The 15,431-nt window shown below is 39.6% G+C and overlaps 2 protein-coding genes across 3 annotated transcripts; both read right to left on the bottom strand.

The window, feature by feature from the left end:
- Window positions 1-91: 91 nt before the first annotated feature.
- Window positions 92-8,042, bottom strand: LOC110827703 (odorant receptor 49b). Its single transcript, XM_022059592.2, has 7 exons — window positions 6,791-8,042; window positions 6,020-6,074; window positions 3,591-3,671; window positions 2,331-2,427; window positions 1,776-1,880; window positions 1,209-1,364; window positions 92-755 (listed from the first exon to the last, which is right to left on the bottom strand). The coding sequence occupies exons 1-7, from the start codon at window positions 7,485-7,487 to the stop codon at window positions 696-698; spliced, it is 1,251 nt and encodes a 416-aa protein (XP_021915284.1). The 5' UTR covers window positions 7,488-8,042; the 3' UTR covers window positions 92-695.
- Window positions 8,043-9,546: 1,504 nt separating this feature from the next.
- On the bottom strand, window positions 9,547-14,190 carry LOC110827734 (uncharacterized). Of its 2 annotated transcripts, none has more exons than XM_022059656.1 (3): window positions 14,054-14,190; window positions 11,025-11,141; window positions 9,547-10,192 (listed from the first exon to the last, which is right to left on the bottom strand). In XM_022059656.1, the coding sequence occupies exons 2-3, from the start codon at window positions 11,037-11,039 to the stop codon at window positions 9,836-9,838; spliced, it is 372 nt and encodes a 123-aa protein (XP_021915348.1). In that variant the 5' UTR covers window positions 11,040-11,141; window positions 14,054-14,190; the 3' UTR covers window positions 9,547-9,835. The 2 variants fall into 2 exon arrangements, with proteins under 2 accessions (XP_021915348.1, XP_021915347.1); XM_022059655.2 differs by having other exon boundaries at window positions 13,940-14,172.
- Window positions 14,191-15,431: the final 1,241 nt, after the last annotated feature.

Here is a 15,431-nt window from a genome sequence, read left to right as displayed (position 1 = left end):
ACCAACAGCAACACCTGTATTCTATCACTGAGACATCCCTTCACGCTGATTTTACTTAAAATTTCGAAAAATTTTATTCGTGTGTCTGAAGTTAAGGTCTATTGAGAGCTTACTGTAAACATAATAATAGGTCTTGATGTTCCATAAAATGTGGGGAATTTCTTTGATAGTTAAGAATCTATCAAAATTTCAAGGGCAGTCAGTTATGGCAAAATAGTGATCCGAAGTGCAGTAAGATATTGACCCAATAGTATTACAGTTTCGATCATAAATGCACTGTGAAGTGTTTGTATACAAAAGCTCAGTGCTACATGGAAACGTTATTCAGATCTCTTGACATTCCGTTTTCATCAGAATTTACTGTGTCAGAATTATGCTATTACCTTATTTACGTAAGATTTTTTTGTACCAAAACTTAGTTGTCCAGTGCACAAAAGGGGTAGCTTCAGTTTTAGATAAAATTTAGCTTTGTATTGCTTCATACATAAAAAATGCCCCATTTACTGAATAATTCTATGGTCTTGAAAACGTAAAATCACACATAGTCTACGACTACAGGCTGTATCTAAAATACGTGTCAGAATAACGGAGAATAATTGATTGAAAGCTATCTACTAATTGACAAATTACAGCCACTTGTCAAATTAAATCGCTTTTCTAATTTTGAGGATGCCATCTCAGCCTGAGGACTCCACTTAATCCTCGTCGTAAACCTGTCTCAACAGCGTCAGGTATGAATATGATGTCCGCATGATCTGAAAAAGAGAACCAGTGGCGTTAGTAAATTTACTTCATTTACGGACAGAAAATATTTGTGTTGAAACTATTATTCTTCTCCAGCTCGTTGAAACATTACACACACGTTACGTTCGTTTTTTTTTTAAGTTACAAGATAATAAACAGGTTTTGTCATTATATCCTAAAAACTAAATGGCATGGCCGAATTTTGTGAATCGAACAAGAGTGAAAACTGTAAATACAAAGAAGTGGCAGATACCATATTTATTTTGGTAAAATTTTGAAGACAAATTTTGCATCTATCTTCATGTCAGGCAGAGGTTAATTTTGATATTTGTATTTAGGAGGGCTGCATTAGAAGAACACACTAGTAACACGAATGTGGGGAACCATTTCGGCATTCCTCTATCTGACAAAGGAGAGCCATGGGATATAAAATTGGTCTCGAACCCATACCCCTATTGTCTTACCGCGCCGAAAAGTTCCAGTGAAAGGTTGGCGAAGGGCCCCGCTTTGATTCTGACGGGACGCTGTGCCCGCATCATGACGAAAGCGACGGTCCGCTGAACGCCAATCGAGTGCTGGAACCAGGGGCTGGAGTATGCAGCCTGGCACACAGCCTCACTCTGTTCGTTCAAAACACAAGACAGATCTTTAATATTTATACGATGTAGGACAGTAATGTCTGAACGGTAACGAAAAAAACATGGCAACTATGAGAAATGTCTGAAATTACACGAGGCAAATGTTTGATATTTAAAACAAGTAACTAAGTAGCTTACCGACCAACTAGTTTGTTGTTCATCAACCGATGTAACTACAGGCTTCCTATTTGTGTACTTTTAAATTTCCTACCACAAATATTATCAATGTGATGTCGCCCTGATGATGGAGGCAGCAAGTATCTCTGAAACGTTAATAAACGTCTGCAGACTACGGGGCGCTACAACCCAGAAGACAGCTCTCTTCATAGTCGCCGTCGTGTAAACCTCAACTAGTAAACATATACTTCGTTCTGAGAACTGACTGTTGCTTACCTGGGCAGTGAGGCTGTCGGCAAACCAGGAGTGCAGGCCCAGTTCCAACACAACCAAAGCCAGGAAAGAGATCTGCCGAGGCAAGTGAACGGGGTCGGCTACAACCTGCAGAGGTCGTAAAACACACCCTGACAAAACGAAGCAGTCACTGACCTTAAACTAATTGAAGTGGTGGTGCATGAATGCATGAATGAAGGGAACTGACGCTTTTATTCTGTCTCCGATGCTATTTAGAGGCACTCACACATCACAAAGGAAAGACAACAGTTAGCTACTCTATGTGTATTCCGGAGATTTAGAGTGAAATTAAAAAAAAAATTAGTAAGATTTCGCTCAGTGAGATACTGCGTAGTTACAGTCGATTGGAGATTGTGAACAATAACACACCAATTTCACTTGAAAGTATTCTTATTTTTTACTGACAAAGCCCGACTTTCTTTATGTAAGCGTGTAAACACGCCCATTTAAATATCATGCACGGTAAATCTTATAGCTTTTACCTGAACTTAGTCCGGTTATGAGATCATAGAACTGGACATGTGGGATTTTGCTCACCGTGATCTGGAATCCAGCGAAGGCTAATAGCACTGAAGCAGTGAGAATTTCTGAGCACTCAATGGGGCTCAGCACCGAGTTCAGGAGCTCTACGTTGCTACAAGAAGAAAAAGAAAGAAGCTAGACTGACCCCGCTTTAACAAAATATCCATATTATGAAGATTTCTGTCTTCTGGGTTGTTGCGCTGTGTAGTATGGTCGATGTTTACCAACGTTTCAGAGGTCATACTGCCTCCGTCATCAGTGCGATTCATCGCCCTAATGACGTCTCTGAAACGTTGGCAAACATCTACCATACTACACGGCGCAACAACCCAGAAGACAGAAATCTTCATACTCACCGCTGTGAAAACCTCAAATATTACAAATCCATTCTTCAATTTTTATTGCCACTCATAAGTTCAGGACCCTACATAAAAAGTGGCACTTCCAAATTAGAATTTTACAGATCGCCTTGTTTGTATTACTGACAGTAATAAAGTAAAAAGTTCAAATATGCCTCCTAGTGGAATGAAAAGCCTACTCATGCCAGATTTAATTAAAATCATAAATTTGTTTTAAAGATATTAAGGAGGATACATAGACACCATAATGGCAAACGCTTGTCTTTCCTTATAAAATAAGGAAAACAGACTATAAAGTAAAAGCTGCAAAGTTCAGGTCACTGCATAATTAAATGGACAACAGGCCTATGTTAGGTTTAGGGTTGTAACATTTCAGTTATTCAAGATAAGTTTTTATTTTCTCCAGCAACATAAGGCGTCATTAAACATCTTACAAGATACTTGATCAGAATGAGTCTGGGGACAATCTTCTCGATTCTCCTGAGGCAAAGAAATCTACATTATCTCAAATGGTAAACCGATTCCGTGACACAGGTAGTGTACAAGACAGACCGTTCCGGTCGACATTCCGTGTTTGGCGATATTTTGTGTGGATACATTTATTGTTGAACACGGTGAACATTTCAACACTTTGTATAACATTGGTTTTTGGTAGCAATGTAATTTATTCTTTGAAGAAATAGAACATGTGTCAGGAATGGGTTATAGGACTATTCGACCACCTTGTGTAAGGACGGAGTGTCACCTGGTTGGGTTCCGCAGAGGTCAATGACAACCGACAAGAGATTTTGAATGACGGTTTGGGAAGGGACGAACTTTCGCGACATTTTCCTTGAGAAACTCACGACTCCTCCTCAGCACAGCCGGTCCAGCGTAAGGACTGGAAACCTCGGCCGTTTTGGCTTTGTACACTTACTCGAAGAGTCGGTGATGATACTGCACACAGCGGGCCAGATACTGGTCGTCATCTTGTCGATCCACCTGCACGGGATCTGCCCTGGATTTAAAGAAAACATTTAATCTTTTAAGTGCACTAATTACAAAACACAGTGGCAACAGGCGTGTAATATCTAGGAGTACACATCTACAATTTTACAAAATATCTGTTAAACCAGTTGTAAAACACGATATTTAGACATGGGTACGGAGTGACAGAGACAAGATAAGAACCTATCAAACGGAACTGATAACTCGCCAATAGTATTTAATTCGGAATTAAAATTTTTATTCGATTTTAAAATTGGATACGAACCCGTCCTAAAAATGTTTTGCTACAGGGACTGAATAAATGTAGAAATACGCAGAAGAAGAGAACTCTGGAAGATAAATATAAAACACTCTGCCATGTGTTGTATATTTTATAAAATACAACTAAAAATAATGCGTGTCTGATTACACAATTACATGTTACGTTCATTAGTTTCGCAATAGTAGATTTGTGTCTACAATATATGAATGTCAAAGCAAATGAGGTAGACCTATTCGAAATCGCAAAGAACGAATTCTTGAATTCTGTATCTAGGTAACCAATCATTTTGCGGCTTGTAGTTGTAACTTCGTGTTTCATAGTAGTCGTAAAGGCTAATACATTTGTGTATCTACAAGCTACCTACGACGGATCAGATAAGAGGACTTGATATAATTTTCATGTTGTTTTATAGCCCGCGTAGAGACCAGCAGACGTATACAGTAGTAAGCTCAAGTGAGTGAGAACAATACGTAAAATTGTTTTTGTATTTTGCCCATCGTCTAAATTATAAAATACTAAAACTACAATATTCAGGTCTGAGGTTAGCTCAACCAGGCTGCCCAACAGACGGGCTTCGAGTCCTTGTTTCGCCCTCTTTTCATGAAGACGGAAGAAGAATCCATGTAAGATTTGAGTTTTCACAGCGGTGAGTATAAAGATTTCTGTCTTCTGGGTTGTTGCGCTGTGTAGTTTGCTCGATGTTTACCAGCGTTTATAAATCGCCCTGACGATGGAGGCAGTACGACCTCAGAAACGTTGGTAAACATCTACTAGACTACACAGCGCAACAACCCAGAAGACAGAAATCTTCAAGAAGAATCCAATTTATGTTACCTTAAACTTTCGACGGCGGACAAAGGCAAAAAATCCAGAATTCGAATGAAAACAATGTTCAAGAAAATATTTGGGGCTAAGAGAGGATGAAGCAGTTGTACAATTTATTAGCTCTTCTCTCGTTATTCATACGTAGCACCAAGTATTAAGAGATTGTGAGTAAAAACTGGGAAGACATAATTTCATGGTCATATGGTTGGGGTTGGAGTCACAAGCAAACCATTTCCATGAGGCAGATTCTTTCTTGAGAAGCTGACAGTCTTTCAGTCGGGAAAATAATTCCTCTAATTTATGAAACCTATGTGTAGGATCTGTTAGACGCTTGGGTATCAAAGTAATAATGTAGTAAATTCAAGGGCTGAAATATACTTATTTGCGTCTGATTCACGAAGCATTATCATTTTAATATTATCATCCACCTGCTCAGAATTCTCCCAAGCAGTATCTTCCCTTCAGATTTTCCTACCAGAACTTCGGTTCTCTATTACCCCATGTGTGGTTTGTACTCCAGCACCCCCCCCTTTATTTGATTACACAAAAACACTAGTGACTGACGATAAATTGGGAGTACAGATTATATAAATGGAACGCTTTTCATCCTGAGTAATGCACGAATACAGAAATTTTCGTCCTGAAAACTTTATGAAATCGACAATCTGGAAGATCAAGAATGAAATGAGATCTTAGCATGAACATTAATGACAAGGAATGAAGTAGGGAGAGTCGTAATATGATGAGCTGGCTCAGGACAGTGACAGATTACGGCTTCGAAACTTCAGGTTCTGCAGAAAATCAATTACAAGGGCAGTAAAAGTAAAGTAAAGTAAAGTTTGTCCCACTATACGCCATGTAGGCGCTTGGGGTGAGTGGAGGTATAGCTCCTCTCTTCCTTGACCCCGGCACTAGATGGGGGTGAGTGGTCAGCTGTGCTTTACCCCCGAGAAAAGAACCCCGGTACCCATTGTAGAGGAGGCTGGGTGGGCCCCAGAGCCGGTCTGGACGCAGAGGCTAGAGGAAAAATCCTCTGCCCCCGTCGAGGATCGAACCCCGGTCGTCCAGCCCGTAGCTAGTCACTATACTGACTGAGTTATCCCGGCTCATATTACAAGGGCAGTACTATATATATATATATATATATATATATATAGAGAGAGAGAGAGAGAGAGAGAGAGAGAGAGAGCCTGTATATATACACACACACACAGGCTAGTTGTTCTGACCACTGAAATTAATAGGACTGAATTACACTAAACAGCTCTCACCTAGTTGTGCTTTTTTCTCTGCTCACCAACGAAGTAGCCGCCAGTTCTTGATTTCCTGCAAAATAAGTGGTATGATTATTTACCAGTTTGATTCTCAGTTTTCCGAAACCCGTACCAAATATCTGTTTTCTTAGTAATTAACAAAACAGCCAGTCATCCAAACATCCAGTGCAGGATCTGTGAGTCGGGAGATTTTGGAACGAAGACTGTCAACGAGGACCGAAGTACAATGGGTAATTGTGTTATGATTAAAAGAACTAATTTTTTGGAGTCTGATAAACATATAATGCTCAAGATGAGTTCACAGCGATATGACAGTGACTTAACAATGGTGTCTTATTAACGTTGAGATGTTAGGTTATGTTACTGCTGAACACTAGATGGTTATTAAGCAACGCAAGGTTAAGTGACTCATATTAACGGAAGTTATAGATATAATCTACACTCTGCCTTAGTCCTTTACACATAAGTTGTTAGTAATTCTAAGTGTATCAGTTTGTTCCTTCAACTTTAATTTCCAGATTGTGGCCTTTATAAAACGTAGTTTACAAAATTCGTTGCTACATATCCCCTCCTCCCCATTCTTAAAACACCAACAAATCTTATCCCAGTTTAAGTCATGCCAAAGAAATTATCAAAATCTAAGGCCTTCTGCGAGAATAAAATATAAACTTCCTAAAAACATATCACAATGCTAAAGGGCCATTATATTATAGAATGTTAAAAATGCTTATATTCAATACGATATATCCCACCCCCTCTAACAAATACCTTCGTGTTCTTGATTCAGGGTCCTGAGAGACATCCCGAGAAGCTCAAACTGTGCAGTCGTGTAGACGATTATGGCGAAGAACAGCGTGTCTGTAAGTGCTACATTCCAAGAGATAACAACACAAAATAGCGTGTTGTACACGTAGCCCAGCTCGTAGTAAGGGGTGTGTTTTGTGTCGAAAGGGACCCACATCTTCATCGGCATCTCTCTCACAGCGTTGTCTGATACCCTCTTGGAAGTTATCTGGAACACTATACACACTCCCCACTGGATCCAAAACATGAAAGCATATATCTTGGCACGACTCAGATAACCATTGATCAGAGAACGTTCCTCGGCTAAGAGATCCTTGTTGTGGATAAAGAAGTTCTCTTCAACGTCTTTAATCATCTTCAGTACTTTCTTTCTGTGCACGAAGAGAGAGATGAGTTTTATCGAGTTTTTCATCTGTGTCATGAAGAGACCGAAGCTTTCTGCAAATTCCTCCAGATTGTCTCGAGTGAGGTAGGACTCCACTGCGAATCCCATAGACACTATTATGATGCAAGATACCGTGAGGGCCTTCGAGATGTTGTAGATGAGAACTCGCCAGGCTCTGGTCATCACAGAGGCATCCAATAGCATTCCGCCACAGCGCTCAAGGCGTAGGATGAGACCAAGTGGTCCTTTGTTTCTCAGGTCGTCAGGCAGCTGCATCTCCTTTACCCACGTATTTATTCACGTAAATATATGGAAAGATATCGGAGAATTAGTGGAAAATATGAAAGTTTCAATAAGGCTATGTCTGCGCTTTGACAGTTTTGTATTGTGTCAAAGTCCGATGCTTTTGATAGAACTGGTGTTCTTTTGTGATGCCGTGTATGGAAATGACATGACTTCTCCTCCTTGGCATTTGCGAATAATTCAAAATGGCTAAGATCGTTTTCTAGTTCATAATTCACACTCCTGAAATGTTGACACATGAACGGGGATTACGTGTGCAACAGGGATGTTCAAATAAGGAAGATAGAAGAGGCCAGATGGTTTGGGAATCGCAAAATTCCATAAAATGTTGAATAGCAAAAACATTTATCATCTGATGTACATGTTAGGAGGTACAGTACGAATAGAGTTCAGACTTGGTAAGTAATGAAACAGAGGTAGACGAACAAGTAACATGAACTGCTACAAACTGTATTACGGGTTCGATTACCGGAAAGTAAACGCCATGTTGAGAAAGAAGGAGACAGAGCGAATGTCAATGCTTCCTACTTTACATGAGGCTTACGTAAACTAAATACCTATTCTGATTACATTATTCACTGCATTTCGAGGGCGGGACAAGAGGCCTTCTATAATGACAAGGGAAGTGAGATGTTCCTGTACAGAACACCATACTACTGTATGTAAATGGTAATTACAGCTTTATATGGTATAATATTGCGTCACGTAACCTAATGATAGATTTTCGATTGACTGGTTACAAGTAGCTTTCTCTCGTCTAACACTGCAACAGGGCCATGTTTTCGTTCGGAGAGTAAAAGCTGATCGATTAGCTCTAGCTTAGAATAAATGGAGTTTTGCCTCCATGCTCAAAGAGGCAGAGTTTTAATTTCTTGCAAATAGAAGCAAACGGCGTCCAAACATTGTCAGTTTTATAATGAACTTGTAAAGTAATACACTCTCCAGTCATTATTGTTGGCTGGTGTTCTACTTAACTGTTATTTCATAAGTAGTATTGATGTGGAGCGGGAAGGGCTACTGTCTGAACCTTGAAAAGATTTGAAGATTTCTGTCTTCTGGGTTGTCGCGCTGTGTAGTCTGTCGATTTTTACCAACGTTTCTGAGGTCATACTGCCTCCGTCGTCAGTGCGATTCATGTGGCAGTATGACCTCAGAAACGTTGGTAAACATCGACCAGACTACACGGCGCAACAACCAGAAGACAGAAATCTTCATACTCATCGCCCTGATGATGGAGGCAGTATGACCTGCGAAACGTTGGCAAACATCGACCAGACTACACAGCGCAACAACCCAGAAGACAGGAATCTTCATACTCACCGCTGTGAAAACCTCAAATCATACATTGAAAATATTTATCTGTTCCATCCTCCTCTGGATTTCTTGTAGACAGTGAGTAGGGGTATCTTCTGGCGCGCAGCTTCTGTGACTGATTTCATGGGCCAACCTATCACCAGACCGACCTGTTACTGTAATGACAAGAGGTATTTCGCATTTAGCCACCGGCCTGAGAACTGTTGAAACTGTACCCAGTCACAATCCATTGTCGGTTTCCAGAATGGCAAAAATCACCCTTTACTCGATAACTAACCCTCGTTGCAAAAAGGTCTCCTAATTATGATTATGTAGGTACACAGACAGCAAACGGGAATCATAAGTTACATACATTTGACGCTCTTTAAGAAGTACTTGAGTCAAACGTAATTTCAACGGCTTTAGCTCTTCTTAGTAAGCACGTCACTCGTTTTCTTGCGCTGAACACTGAACTTCAGTTAGTAGACCATTTGAGAGACACATTCGGATATGGTAGTGTTAGTGTAGCAGGGTAAAAATTAATATTAATAGCGGGAGTTTGTAATATTGTTGATGAACATTTGGATTTCATGATAAGAGGGAATTATTTGAGCAGTTTAACACATGAAATACTAGCCTGTAATTCTAACTTTGTATCCAGCGTATCAGCTGTTGATTACATTGATCTATAATAAAACTTTAAAGTTTTGTAGGCAGGGGTATTAAATAAGGAAACACATTTGAACACAGGCCTATATTTACGTATTAGCATGACATGACATGGTTTGTACATAAATGTGTATCTGATATATAACATTTAAAGAAATTCGCAGTCTGCTGCTGTTATAGAAGGAAGTAGTTACTCTGACAGCCGTCGTAATAACATCCCACGCAAGCAATAGTCGAGTCCTCTGTCGTCGTTCCTGAAAGCATGAAAACGTTTCTGTCTCAGAAGGATAATTCATATTCATTTTCCTGGCTATTTCTAAATGCTAGAAGACAGCATAAGTTTTGTTGGATTAGTTCGGCTAGTGGCAGTACGGATAGTTGGGGCAAGTGACCGCGCTGACTCCAGCGGGGTACTGCCGAGCGTGATACCCCGGGAGGGGGCCCACTGGCACATGGTGGCTGCAGTAGGGGTAGTTGGGGCACGAGGCTGGACTGACCCCTGCGGGATAGTTGTGGGCTGCTGCCGCAGCATGAGGAGCGTAGTTGTGGGCTGCTGCCGCAGCATGAGGAGCGTAGTTGTGGGCTGCTGAAGCAGCATGAGGAGCGTAGTGGAAGGAAGCGGCTGAGTTACAGTACGGGTAGTTGGGGCACAGACCCGGGTTCAACCCCGCAGGGTACCTTTCAGCCTGGACCATCGCGACTGCAGCGAACAGAACCTGAAGTGGAACACAATTGTATTAGCTGCATGCGGATGGTTTGAGTGCGTCCTTCCATAAAATAGACCGAGAAATATATATTATAACCAATAGCTTTCAATATTTTTTTTCGCTGATGGCACCCTGAACACAGTCCACTTTCTTTGGTACTTACACCTTTCATATTTCCCCATTATTGAAATTTTCTCAAGAAAACACTTTACATCCCTGAAATGATGTAGATACATCATAGTAGTGGGATTAATAAAATTGGAGAATACAAATAAAGTAAAACTAATTTTAATATCAATAAAATTTAAAAAAATAGAATTCTCCAATTTCTGTTGGGAACAGCTGATACAACAATATAATTTTTAATGCTATTTTAGTGCATTAGATACTCCCTTTTATTTTATTGGCTTTTCGTAGTTTAATCCAGGAATGTGGATATGGTGTAGTCTAAGCGTTCGTAGTACACATACTTAAACCGGATAATCTAAATAAATTAATATATTTTACGTCTTTCTGATACATTGGACTGCTTATGACAAATTGTAGCAACCTGAATTATCACAAGTGCACATGGCAAAGTTGTTGGGGTAAGAAATCTGAACAAAATAATAAAATATGTATTTAAAATTAAGATGTTGAATTATTTAATCATAATTGTTCGAAACACCTATATATCGAATTGACTGCATGTACCTTTAATGCCAAGTACGTTTGCATTTTCAGTTCGGTTTCATCTCATTTATCTGAGACGTGAACTAGAGTTTTCCTGTAGGATTTCTGATTCCACGACTTCTTAACAAAGCACATAGTCACTATCCATTGTATAACATATGATACTTACCAGCTTGTAGAACATGTTGAGTTAAGCAAAGCTTTCTGAGCGACACGAATGCTGGAGTGTGATTTAGTATGTTATGTCTCCAGTTTTATACTCAGCAACACAGCGCCATCTTAAATTCTGAAAGCAACCAGAACAAATAAAATAAGAAACATTGAAACACCACAACAAAACGCATATTTGGTAAAAATCTTACCGCTCCATCGCCTCCTTCACACAAAAGCGTCCTATACATCTGTGTACTAACTGCTTTCAAACAGAAAAGCTTAATACAGATTTCTTTTAAATGAAATCTGTTTTACAGTTTTCTTAATATGTTATGATACGTTCACATTTCAGGAAAGACTGTCACTCGCTCAGAAGATAAGTACTGTTATTATTTAGTGTTCTGTCTGACGACAGGTCCATATGAACAGGATCCTTCCATCCTTTTCTCGGACTGGGACCTGTTCATATAAGTTCTTGGCAGATGATCCAGAAGTGGTTTACCGTTGCCTTCTGCAATGTTCTAATTGAATTTCGTGTAACGAAGAAAGTAGTTCGATTCTAAAAATTTATGACGATGGTGCGTTCTTGAAGTAAAGAATTTTCTGGATATTTTTCATCGCCTAATAAATAAAATTATAAAATCCACGATGTTTCGGCCGTCTTCAGAGAGAGATACTCAGTTGGGCTCAATCGATAGAGCTAATCCCTATCTGTAGTTTAAACGCGGTGGTCCGAGTAGAGGCTAAGTGGGTAAATATTTATCTGATTAAGATTTTAGGTCTCGCGGTGGTAATATGAAGATTCTGATCTTCTGGAGCGCCGTTTTGTATTGTGATTCATAGCCCTGAATATCCCACAGGGCTGTCATCTTCTGCCTCAAAATGATACGCGTATTAGATTGCAAACGTTACATATAAACGAAGCTAATTAATTGACTTCTGCACCTCATGCATGAACATAGAATTCTTTTTCTTTAAGGCGTAATATAACGATTTCCTGAGAAGTGCTTTAAGTTTGCCACTCGTTTACGGAGAACGCAGTCCTTAAGAAAACAGCAAAAAGGGATTACAGCACCCACTTCTTCCTCCTGACACGTAAAGCAGCACGAGAAAGCCTGGGCAAAACATATTCTGTTTTCATCCTCTGTGAACCATGAACAATTTTGTGGGAGTTCTTGAACTCATAACAGGATCACTGTCAGCAAAGCGCTGAAGAGAAATTTGTGAAAACATCGTTACATAATTGTGGTTTCGGTAGGCGCGCGCTTTGAAATGAGCAAGTAACCCACTGTGAAATGCGTGGTTAATATAGCAACCATTACATAAGGACATGTATCAGTTAGTGGCCGCTGTTAAAGGAGCCGTGAAGTCCCTGTCTACACCTCCACGTCCACTAAAATCGAAACAGCGAAAAGCAAGATGGCAGGTGCTGGTCAACCGGGGTCTGACTCCTCGTAAAGATAGATTTTCTCCTCGGCGTCACATTTACACCGGCGTTTAGTTCCACCGACCATATCAAATGGTTACCAGGGGTTATTTCCCCGGAGGAAAAGAGACAGATCAGCGAAGGTGATAACTCACCACTATCTATTGCCGAGATATCTCCACGCCCGCCATACGCAGTCAGGAGTTGTGATTATAAATCCCAGGGGAAAATTACTTCTATAACGCTCACTGCAATATTGTTACACTAGGTAAAAGCGGTCGAAACGACCCAGTAAACTAGATAACTGATAATTTGTTGTGATGTGTAAAGATCATTTTTGAGGTTATATCGGGTAACTGTCACTAATTTTGTGTCTCCTCAGACACATCATTAGACACACCAAACACATCGCGCGTTTTCCACTCCATTGATGCTGGAGGCAGCAAGGACCTCTAAAACGTCCGTAAACTTCTACCAGACTGCAGAAGACAGCCATCTTCAGACCCACCGTCGTGAAAACCTCAAATCCTACGAGCTCCAACCGTTCTTCGAGAAACTGAGGAATTTCGAGTTAATATCATGACGCAAGCATAGCTTTTTGTAACGTTCCACTGAATATGCATATAACGAAGTATAATTTTCCAGCGACTCGCTTTCTTTTTGCAGGTCATAACAGCAAAAGAAAATACAAACAAGATAACTGGACGTTTCGCCTACTCGCTGCTTTTCAGTTCATTCATATTAAGCACTAACACAAATAATTCCGACACTATGAAATCTTATTCGTAGGCCTCTTAGCCTACATCAGAACACATTTAATATTGCAGTGATTTTAGAAACACTCAACTGCACAGGTCACACAAGCGATTCTGATACAGGCCTATTGATAAGGTGAAGAGGTATATATAGTAGGGTTATTTCTTATCACAACAAAGACTTCTAGGATACATAACGAACAAGACAATTACAAGGAGCATTATGCTAGTTACGTTGTTAAACCCAATTCTGATTAGTTTAAGAAACAGTATTATGTGAAGAACTTTGTAACAGCTTTAAAAGAAAACTGCTCCTCAAAATAACACCCGCGCAACATTTCGAAATATCTAAAGAGCATGTTTAAAATGACTACAGACGCATTTAAATACGTCGCTAGATAAATTGTTTCAAGCTCTAAAGAAGTCAATTAAGCAGGCCTTCTGTTCGTCATTTCGTAGTCGCTGAGAGAATGTTTTTAATATTGAACGATCTTTTAGTTCTTGTTCGTAATGCATTCGAAACATCGACTGAACATACAACTTGTGCACTCTGTGGTCGAATACTGAAGCTGGATTCTCGGACTCTGCTCATAAACACGTTTTTCCATGTCAAGGCTAACTGGAAATGACAGCTGATTGATTCTATGCATCTTTAATTCTGTCTTGAACATCAAACACACGTACAGTGGAGAGCAGTTAGAAACGGGCGTTTACATAATAACATTTACAGGATTTACAAATTTGTCTTACCTGACACCTGTCTTCTGGAATGTTGCCTCGCATGCTTCTCTGTTATTGTCACCCTGTCTTAAGACCAATTGATATAATAATAAATTAAATGTCGACGGAATTTGGTTCACGTACCCGATTAAGCAGTGCATATCCTCGGTATTAATACACCACTATCTTCCCGTTGCTATTTGTGCGTCACGCCTGCAATGTTGTCCCATGGACGTTGAACGTTGGAAAGATCCACTCGCGTGGACGTTGGAACGTGGACACGAACCACTCGGGCCATTAGTATAATTTTCCACATCACACACACACGGTCACAAGGAAAATGTTTGTGTTACAGCATAACAGCACATACGATCTAAAAATAAGTAATATGCTACTTAAATGCAACCACAGAAACATGTTTGCGGTTATAATGAATGGCATGTAACTTTGATAATAACACGTGTATTTGCATAACACTTCAAGTCGCCTCTTGAAGTCCATGGTAGTTCATTTCAATCAGCCAAACCGCGAAATTTATATCAGAAAATATTGTAGTTTTCAGGTAAGCGGCTCAAACAATGCAATTAGTGTTAATGACCAATAATATTAACGCCGCGTAAACTCCTGAATCTTCTACAGTAACAGCTTGCTTATTCATTTGAAATTTAGTATTTTATAACTGGGGGGGGGGGGGTCATCTAGGGCAACGTACGTCATGGCATAAACCTACTGAGTATTTAACAGCGACTTGGGATATTAAGTTAAAATTTTCTGTGGTTCAGACGTACATTCAGCTCTGTTATCACAAAAACCATAACAGAACACGACATTAAGATACTTCTACCCAATTCACATTTGGGCAGTTTGTTATAAAGATCCATTTTACTGTAATAATGTCTGTAGGTCTATACTCGGTTTCTGATTACCCCGTGTCAAATTACAATTTGATGACTGTCATACTGTTGTAACCTGACTCATACTACAAGTACACGTAAAATGCTGTAGGGACTACGTCTACCATACCATACTAAGAAATAAATTAAAAACAGAAGAAAAATAATAAAATAAATAAGTATAAACCATGGTATAAATTGGGCATGTCAATAGTCAATATTATAATTTCATGACATTATTACGTTAATGACTAGGAGAATCTGTTGGATGAAAGGAAAGAAGGAAGAAAGTTGGAAGAATATATATGAAAGGAAAGAAAGAAGGGAAATGGAAAATACAAAATATTACGCGCGCGCGTTTTTGTGTGTGTGTGATGGAAGTTCATCTGCGATAACGCTCAGTCCACGCAAAAGTGACTTGTTTTCTTCGTCATTTTTCTTAGCCTTAAAAAAACGGATGACGTCGCGTTTAGTTCCCAACATTTTTTTTGAAATAAATTAATCTCTATTTGCATCACCTTGTTCACAGTACAAAGTGTCGCAATTTACGCAAAAAAAACTTCTGGTAAGTATCTTTCGTTGCATCTCGGGATAAGCCACCATAGAACGAAAGTTCACAGGTTAAGTGT

This window comes from Zootermopsis nevadensis, unplaced genomic scaffold, assembly GCF_977971745.1.
Source record: "Zootermopsis nevadensis isolate Lab colony 2312 unplaced genomic scaffold, Znev_1.0 Znev_ptg000020l, whole genome shotgun sequence".
NCBI lineage: Eukaryota > Metazoa > Arthropoda > Insecta > Blattodea > Termopsidae > Zootermopsis > Zootermopsis nevadensis.
The sequence above is the reverse complement of the archived record's forward strand: the minus strand, read 5'-3'. Positions and strand labels throughout refer to the sequence as shown.

Coding starts and splice junctions, on each gene's coding strand:
- LOC110827703 (XM_022059592.2), bottom strand. CDS start 7,487: ATGCAGCTGCCTGACGACCTGAGAAACAAAGGACCACTTGGTCTCATC. Junction 2,428..3,590: donor TATCATCACCGACTCTTCGA/GTAAGTGTACAA, acceptor TTCTTCTTGTAG/CAACGTAGAGCTCCTGAACT. Junction 756..1,208: donor CACTGGAACTTTTCGGCGCG/GTAAGACAATAG, acceptor TCTCTTTTTCAG/ATCATGCGGACATCATATTC.